Source organism: Anneissia japonica, unplaced genomic scaffold (assembly GCF_011630105.1).
Source record: "Anneissia japonica isolate Jap-2015-1 unplaced genomic scaffold, ASM1163010v1 scaffold724_len3256291_cov202, whole genome shotgun sequence".
Taxonomy (NCBI): Eukaryota; Metazoa; Echinodermata; class Crinoidea; order Comatulida; family Comatulidae; genus Anneissia; species Anneissia japonica.
In genome coordinates this window covers 496,053-505,909 of record NW_022744966.1, presented here as the reverse complement: position 1 = coordinate 505,909, position 9,857 = coordinate 496,053, and the positions used below count along the sequence as shown (strand labels likewise).

Here is a 9,857-nt window from a genome sequence, read left to right as displayed (position 1 = left end):
ACTTTGACAGGGGGCCTGTCAGTATCCAGCAGACTCCTCTTGGGTCACTCGTTGGTTTGCATGAAGGAAGTCTTGATAAGGTCCACGAAGCTAAGCCCTAGAGAACTCATGGACAACTTTTAAGCGTTTTAAAATTTTAAAATGTATTAGAATAAAATAATTTAAATATTTTATTTTTTTTACTCCAACAAGTTTTGGATGAGGAGTGGGCCGTATGAAGAATTGTCTTGTTCAACATAGGCTTAACCTGTTTTAGTTTATTCCAATTATTTTTAAACAAGTAAACCAAATTTTGATGTTAAATTACGCTAGTTTTCGAAAACGAAACCAAAACCAGATGCAATTATTCGATCATACTGTTTTATTTTACTTCTCTTTATATTGGTAAAAGAGATTAATATGACTAAGACCTGAAAACCATGAACCACCCACAATAAGTCCTCTCTTGACCATCGGTTCCTCTTCCTTCTCAATTGTCATCCAGCTAAAAAAAATATGGATCCGCCACAGACTTCAAATAAACCGCAAGATTAATTATTATTGTTATCATTGCGATTAGTAATTATATATTGAATAGTCTACGAAGTATTAAGACCAGTTAATAAAACATAATGAATAATATAAGTATAATAAACGTTCAATAATTATATAAATCTAAATAATAATAAAGAGGGTTACTTGTTCTATTCATTTATACCTTAATATTTTTTATTATTCAACTAGGTACTTGTTTTTGCTCTCTTTCAGTTTAATATGAGAGATGATAATTATAACGCCATTGAGGAACATGTAATTTTTGATGATTTCAAGTTCCTACAAACCCCGAGAAGCAAAACAACGTTCTGAAAGATGTGGTACTTCCCCCAACCAATGAATTTGATTACAGCGGTCTTGACCATTCAAAGGACAGAGAAAAATTTTACTTAAAATCGTCACAACATAAAATGTATTATGTGGTCCTTATGGTATGTGCTCAGTTACAAAGTGTTCCCCGGAGAATTGTACTGTAATGGAAATTCCATGGGATTTCTTGATAGAATTGGGTTCAATAATAGAGGCACATCATCAGGCCACAAAAGGGGTTATCAGCAGCACGGAGTATGCTAAATATCATGTGAAAAGTTAATGTAAATATAATAATTCTTCTGAAAATTGGGACATGCACAAGATCCCCCTACACGTATGCAGAAAGCTCACAATACATGTGTCGATCATATCAATGATTATGTGATCAGAACATTCATTCCCGAAGGTCAAGGTGACAATACTCCTAACATGCAATTGAACTTCCTCTTGTCTCACCGGACGTTAATGGGAGGACATAGATCTACCAAGACCTGGTGCTAAATTGCACCATGAAATACCGTAATGCAAGTGTAAATGTATTATTAGGATTCAATTATATTACTTATATAATGATTGAATATCGATACCTTAGATTTGATACTGAATGTCTCAATTAGAACAAGTTCGACAAATACCCAACCAGCGTATAAAATCCGTCGATTATATCATCGCTCTTTATATAGTGTCCTCCTTGGATAATTACACCTAAACATTCTGAGCTTTTAAATGTAAGGATAGAAGGAATTTAAAGTAAACTTTTGGCAGGTCAGTCCATCAAAATTAAGAGTATTTCAATGTAGTTGAACAAACAAGGAAATACATCATATGATCCAATCAGAAACCCCAAAACATGAGGTGACGCCATTAAACACATCTCAAATAGTATAGATAGTATATAGAGACACACCAAATGTCACCGATTCCCAGATACTCTTGGAAATTGATCCAGAATTAGACTGCAGACTCTGCCTCTAAATATGTTCTACCTGTTAATAATATCTCAAATGAGTACCAGGAAATCGGTCGCTTTGTATATACTGTAGTAGTTTATTATACAGCCAGAGTGAATAAAAGCACGCAGCAAAGCACCAAGACATGGTTGTAGCTATCTTCTTTGTACAAGTCTCTAAACCGACACCAACTCAATCATTTTACACAAGTAAGACCATGAATGTTAGCAGCTACGTAAATCATTTACAGTTACAGCAACTCAAAACCGGTGCCTCTAACATCTCTCCAAATCTTTCACCAATCAAAATGTGACGACTCTGAAAAGAAATTTGAAATGAAATCGGCAAGAGCTTTCCATGTTGATAAAGTTGCTTTAGGTTTAGCAAGTTCCGGTTACATCCATCCAGCCATGATGTTATCTTTCTGCGACAGTCCTCCTAAATCATCACTAGAGAGGGCAAAAAAAACAAAAACATATGGAACTAACTGACCCCTTGGTTAGGAATGGCCTCAGAGCTAGTCCACCAGTTACTCATCTAGCTAAATCCAGATCATCAAACATAGATCAAATCCTTGGAGACCACAGAAATAATAATAATAATAATAACTTTATTTTTAAACGGAAAAACTTGAATCACTAATTGTGTTTTTCAAAAGGCCGTTTTGACTTAAATAATTTTGACATAAATACAAGTATATACAAATTTAGATAAAAATGAAATAAAATTCAAATGTCACAGTAATTAATAACTTAATTAGCGTGTTAAGAACATATGTACAAAAGTTTTATATACAAACTTAAAGTACACATATTTACATTACACTAACCAAAAAATAAAATTGGTTTCATTAGAAATAAAAGATATATACACAATCTATTATATATAAATTAAATGAAAATACACATATTTACATTACACTAATCGACAATTAAAATTGGTTTCCTTAGGAATAATAGAACAATACAAATTATAACACAAAACTACAGTACCTTCAAGAAAGAAAAAGTTGCTAGTAGGCCTATATAGTTTTATTTCAGAACACTAAAGTACTAAAAAGTAAATTTATGAAAGAAAAGCTGCTATTAGTAATTTTATTTTATATTTATTTACGGTATTTATTTTTTGCTAACACTATAGTTTTATACTAGATTTACCATACCATAACGGAAATAGAATGTCAGGTGCAATTGTAACTCTACTAATCACATGGCATGATCGTCATCAAGAAACCTTCCACCACAGTCATACCAGTGAACAGTTCTATTGTTCCTTGTTCATTACCCTTGCATCACACTCATATTCGAAGTAGCCTTAATGAATTCTGAACAAGGTTGCAACAATCACAGATGTCACAGGCTACCCATGATCATCTTCACAAAATCATAAAACCTCACATGGCAAGAAGGTTGAGGGTTTAGGCTTTGTTGAAAGTGGCTATACACCTTTAATTAGTCTCAGTAGTTCCGAATAAATATTTAGGAGATTACATAGCAGCAATAATCAAAATGATTGTTATACAAATCTGCTATGGTCCAGTTTATACTTTCTCATCTACGTATTGAAAATTATTGAGGATAATGGCTGCGGAATTTTTTGAAAAGATATGGTATCCACCGTTAAATGGTGCTCTCTTTAAAAAAAAATCCTGGTACTGTAACTCTCTATGGATGTTACTAGATGAGTTCGGATTTCAATGAATGAGCCAGACACCAAGTAAGCTTGATGTTAACGGTTTTATTCTATACAAAGTGTGAGCCTCCAACAAGACGCAGCTTGGCTAGTCGACGAACCCCCACGAGAGAGCGAGACTCCGCGGGAACATCCCATAATAGAGTCCTTGAAAGTTCAAAGGTTACAGTACTACCATTCTTTTCATTTTATGTAACACTGATGTAATTAATTGTGCTATTAGTACTGTTAACATTATCGTTAGTTTTTTTTTTTTCAGCAGCAGCTCAATTGGATCCCAAATTCAATTTCATTCCTATTCTTGTGAACGTGCAAATTTAATATCATAACAATAGCGCTCTGAGAGATTATTATATGGCGCTATATTAAGAATATATATATATATATATATATATTATTATTATTATTATTTTTATTATTATTATAACTTTATTTCATAAAGCGCAAGCTATATTAATTTTACAGGCACTATATAATATAGGCCTATATAAAGAATAGAACATTAGTAAATATAATGTCCATTAAAAGTTAAAAATAAAATCGGGACATAAAAAACACCACAATTCAATTCAACACATCAAAAACCCACAGTGCATAAAAACATATGGCTTAAAATAGATGAGACAATAGTGCACCAGCATATTTCAGAGGACATTCAAGCAGTTTCTTACATTTTGGTTTCTTCATATTATCTCGTACTATGAAAATAATTCACATTAAAATATTTTTTTTTTATTTCGCAAAGTAGTCAATATTACATTATCTCAAAATCCCAAAATTGTGCGTACGTGCAAACCCGATTTAAACGGGTACCGGTAGTGCAAGAAGAGGCAAATCTAACCATAGAGAAAATAGACTATGATCTAACCTAGAGGGGTTGACGTATTGAATCGACTTAGCCAAGTCGAAGGGGTGTTCAGTTTTGGAAACAAAGGCAATTAGACGGATCTCACTACCAGTATCACGATTTATTTGTTTAATCTAGCTAGTGGAAATTTCTATAGCATTATTTTACTTTAGACTACTTCTTTTGTTAAGACCGTTGATGTAGTATGTTTCTTTTGTAAATTATAAGTGAACGCACCACCGTTTTGGTGTGTGCTGCTGATCAAAAACGTTTGTTCAATAAAGTGATTTGATTTGAGTGATTCCTGTGTAGCCTAAAAACGAAGTAGATGTACGTGGCTTATTTATGCCTACTTTCGGTTCAATGACCACACCATCTGGTGGTGCATCCATCTAAATTACAAATAACGTGAATACGAAATACAATATTAAATATACAAAACTTTAAAAAGAATAAATGTGAATATATATGGGCTGCCCCACAGCCTAGTCGATGGAGAGCAGTCCTATTGTCAACGAATTACTCACCCATTGCACAAACATAAGACATTCATTGTTAGACTTGTAACACGATTCCTTGCCATTTGATACTGTAATTAAATGAAATTCAACTATAAATAAATATTTACGTCCAACGTAGTAGTGTGATCTCACTCTCAAAATACATAAGGTTTGTCTATCAGAATTTAGTGAAAGAATTAAATATATATTTAAAAAAATAATAAAATAAATAGATAAATAAAAAACAAATAAAGTAAAATAAAAGAAAAAAAATTGAAAATAATCAAATATTTAAGAACACTAAAATTCCATACTGTAATGTTATATCTACCATGCTTGACATTTCCTGTCATTCGACACGAATTCTACCCCTACTGCTTTACTCCTACACTTTTGGAGTCCTTTGGCGGTCGATCTTTACCCACCAGAACCAGAACCAAATGGCAAAGATAAATTGAGGTGAGTTATAAAATAACCTAATGACACTAACTTAATGGTTGCAGTAAAATATATAATAACTGTACAGTTTAATTTGTTTGGAAAGCTAAAGTGAATAGTTTAGAAGCTCTATAGTTGTCCATGCATGAATGAAATATTTTTACAATGGAAAACGAAAATTGCCTTTTTACATTTTCATATATAGGCCTATACATATTATCAAGCATAAGGCGACGATTTAATTGCTGTTGTCCATTTTTACAATTATCCCACCACCATGACACAATTGTCAATAAGACTGTCCCTAATATTTGAATATGTACTATGAAATATAATCAGTATAGAGTCAAATAAGAACTGTTAATTTATTATACACAAATGCTCTGAATGTATAGCTCTGGACCCCATTGAGAGGTTCTGGGCTGCCTGCCCCGTCCATTAATGTTTAAAAAAAAACCAATGCACATGTGGCTTGCCTACTTTGTGAATAACGAAATTTGATGCATTTTGAAGCGTATTATACAACAAAAAGAAAGTGCCTTGTGTTTAAAATGTTTTAAACTCCAGACGAGAAACTAGATATTTTTGTTACCTGACCTTATAGGCTACGGTACGTCACCGAAACATCCAATCATATTCAGACACATGTTCTGAATGTATACAAGATGCAGCGCTGCATCACAGTTAGAACATTTACGAGGTTCCCACCTACACATCCATATCCATCGTAACCAGGCACACATCAAAACAGTAAGTCGGTTGACGATTCTTTGAATTGTTTTTATTATTATTGTTATTAATTCATTTATTCTGGTTCATTATTAAAACGATAAAATTTGACATTGCAGCATTGCGCTTAATTACATCAAACTAATAACATGGTTTTTTAATGTATGCATATACTGACTAAATTTATAGGACTAATCAATATATCCACTGAATGATATTTGTTTAACCACACACAGAATTCAGTCTCCCATTTGTTAAATTATATGCTAAATAGTATGTATTTTAGGACGATTTGTTTGATTTTGTTCATTAAGAAAGTGGGGTTTTTTTTCTTTTAAGATAGTACCATCACTATGGGAGCTTACTGGTCTGCAGTTATGGGAAAACGAAACCCAAGTGAGGCTGAAGAAGATGACATTAGTCCCCTTACAGATGATATGCACTATCTTCAACGACGGAAATCATTGACGAAAGAGCTAAGAAGGTACTACAGTGAAGCTGTGGCCATCCCAAATGCCAAGCGGAAGAGGGCTAAGGAGGTTGTTGAAGACATTAAACGCTCTCTCCAATGGTTTGTAGGTCTTATGCCTATCAATGAGAGTGAATCGAAGTACATTTTTGGCAACATCATATCTCAAGGCAGTAGTTATGAAGGACTAAAAGTAATTGAACCAAATGAGTTTGACCTCTTACTGCCATTGGAATTGGAGGATGGCTTATGGACCTACACTGCAGAAACTGCTGAGGAACACAATGATGACGCAATTGTAGCACAAACCCAGTATTTTTATATTGAGAAAGATGAAAATGCGAAGACCCTTTATGAGAATGCCATTTTCAATTGTGTGTACTTGGATCCTATCACGATAAAACAGAGAATGCAATCAATTGTACAAAGGGCCATAAATAAAATGAATTTCCCATATCTCCAAGGAGATATAACCCTCTGCCATGGTCTAGGCCCAGCACTGACACTTGGTGTGTGCTATGATGATGATAAACAAAAAATGAAAATCGATATTGTTCCTTCAATTAGGATTGATGACAATCTGTTCGTTGCGAAGAAGCACCCTGACGCTGACTATAAAAGTCCTGAGAATATGCACAATTACCTCTGGCGTGAAAGTTATTCAGAGAAAGAAAAAAAAATTATCAAAAAAATGGATAAGGAGGACGAATGTCGCCGTACTTGTTTGAAGATCCTTAAGACAATTCGTGAGAAGAAGGAGAAGAAGGCCTCATTACTAGAAGAAGCACTGGATTCCTATCACCTCAAGACATGTATGCTGCATCTAAACGACGACAAAACTATTGGGCCATGGGACAAGGACAAACTCAAATATCGTTTCAAAGATCTTCTACGAAAACTGCTGGAATTTCTAGAAAAGAAAACAATGCCAAACTATCATTGTTCTGGAGTAAACCTTTTGTCAACCATAAAAAACTCTCAACGAATAGGCATCATAAACTGGCTTACCAGCATACTTGATTCAGACGACGAACACATTATAAATGAAATGCTGTCGTGAGCATTTACATCGTCATTGTACTATTGGTTTAAATGTAGCTGAAAAAGCTTTTATTTTGAAACTCGCAATTAATTTACTATTGATTCTGTATTATTTATTATGCCAACAAATCTATTTGGGAAGATGATTCGATGAGCGGCGGCTCATTTAGGACCATCAGTACATAATGAAGCGTTCCAAAAATGTTAGTACACATTATTTTGTCTACAAGTTTATACTATTAAAACTGCAAAAACAAACGACGTTAAAGAAAACAGGCCTTTCCGATATATATATATAATATATATATATATAGTATGTATATATATATATATATATACATATATATATATATATATATATATCTCTATACATCACCCTAACCAAACAATTGCAGCCCTTGTTCTATAGTAGCTTTTAATCTCTGTCTCTTATACACATCTAGATGTGTATAAGAGACAGACATGTGCCAAGTATTGTCAATAGCGAATATATCACTGTCCTACTTGTAGGTGACAATCCCTTACACAAGACAAACGTACACACAGGATGCTTTACACAAACTAAATCTCAATATGAGATTTAGGGAGTGGAGTTGTTTTGGTCGTGAGAAAATAAACCTGCAACACTGCCAGGAATTGGACCCAGGACCCTGGGATTGGAAGACAAGCATCTTAACCACCAAGCTATTCAACTCCAATACCTGTGACCACTAGCTGTGGCCAGTTTAAAACGCTTTCGAAAACGCAATTTTGCTTCGTGTACTTACCTGTTTATTGTATTTTTGTATGGATTGCTGCATCTGCGTTCGCGTGGTGGTTTCATGTAATTTGCATAGCCAGTGGCTTGCTGTCTATAATGCATTTGCATCGGCCGCTGCGTCAGAAGACACGGTATTTGTTTTCCGTTGAACAAAGATGTAGATCTCTTGTTGGTTCTGAAGTGAATATGGTTACTTACATGTGTTACTGTTGTATTAGGAGGAAATGTGAATTCCGTTGTTAGTTTTGTGATTCGATTCGGGTATTAATATAGAATAGATTCTGTTTGAACGTTAAAATGGTGCATTTATCATTATTGATTGCCATGTAATGCTGTAATTTAACAAGTGTTTATAGTGATTTGCCAGTGTTTGTTAATATTGTTTGTTAATAGAGTATTCCGTGGGTTATCCTTTGTGATTACATCGAATAAGTCCAATCCAACTGATAACATATTGTTGCCATGGTTAGTGTTTTCATTACGAGTAATGATTGGTGACAGTTACAGAGAAGTTATAGTGATAACTAATAGTATTAATGATTATATAAAATTGTATTTTCATTGTTTTGTTTAAGCTGTTAATATGTTATATTAACAGTAACAGTACGAGATAAATAAATAAAAGTTTGTGGTAACCGACACCATAGCCTTTCTTTTGTGCTCGTCCATGCTCTCTATCCAATTAAGGAGACTCACACGCTCACATCCGGGGGTTAAACCTAATCTAATCAATACAGGATTGCTCACACCACAACATTAATATATGGTCTTTGTTTGGACAAAGTTTGAAGAAGATACAAGCAAAGTGATCAAAGTGCCGCTCAGAAAAACCATAGGGAAACGGGATAGAAGAAAAAAAATCAGGACAAACACAATGGCCGTGGCGCTTAATCGTGAGTACATTATTACCCTGTGAATAATGAAACACTTTTGAGAAACAGGGCTTTAAATACAATGTGTACAGTTTTAAAATGAATAAAATAACACAATGAAGACAATGAAGACACAAACATTTCTTTATAAACTATTTATGATGACGTAGGACCTATGAGGCCTACCGAACTACGGGAATACGTGAGATGTAACGTGGGAACGGTCATGGAAAGCGCCATGCCAATATTTTATAAGCGCAGATCTCGAATAAGCGCCTCCAAAAATGTTATAAGCGCCGCAGCGTATATTCGAGTATGGTTAGTTATCTTTTAATTTATTCATTTGTTGTTGATTTGTTATATCGGGTTACTTTTTCAGTAAAATGTTTTTGTATCACAAACATAGATACAACCTAGCACTGGCGATGCTCGCGGCACTCCATTTGTAGGTTTAGGTTTAAAAAAAATAATACACATCTGAACAATAAAGGTTGCGTAGTTTAGATTTGTCCAACTACGAATGCTTAAGGTATTAGATGTTTTCTATATTATTAGTATAGACTATTAATTTTTCTATGGGTTTAGACTAATTTCTTTTCTATGGCGTTAGACTAACGTATTTTATGTGGTATTAGTAGTGCATGATTTAATGCTCAGTTTTTATTTTATATTTTTATATCTATATAAATATATGAATAAAAGTGGGTTACCAC

General features: G+C 33.8%; 1 protein-coding gene across 2 annotated transcripts; it reads left to right on the top strand.

Moving 5' to 3' along the window:
- The first annotated feature begins 5,939 nt into the window (after positions 1-5,939).
- LOC117119844 (cyclic GMP-AMP synthase-like) lies at positions 5,940-7,832 on the top strand. Of its 2 annotated transcripts, none has more exons than XM_033264810.1 (2): positions 5,940-6,023; positions 6,342-7,832. In XM_033264810.1, the coding sequence occupies exon 2, from the start codon at positions 6,356-6,358 to the stop codon at positions 7,529-7,531; it is 1,176 nt and encodes a 391-aa protein (XP_033120701.1). In that variant the 5' UTR covers positions 5,940-6,023; positions 6,342-6,355; the 3' UTR covers positions 7,532-7,832. The 2 variants fall into 2 exon arrangements, with proteins under 2 accessions (XP_033120701.1, XP_033120702.1); XM_033264811.1 differs by having other exon boundaries at positions 5,985-6,023; positions 6,346-7,832.
- Positions 7,833-9,857: the final 2,025 nt, after the last annotated feature.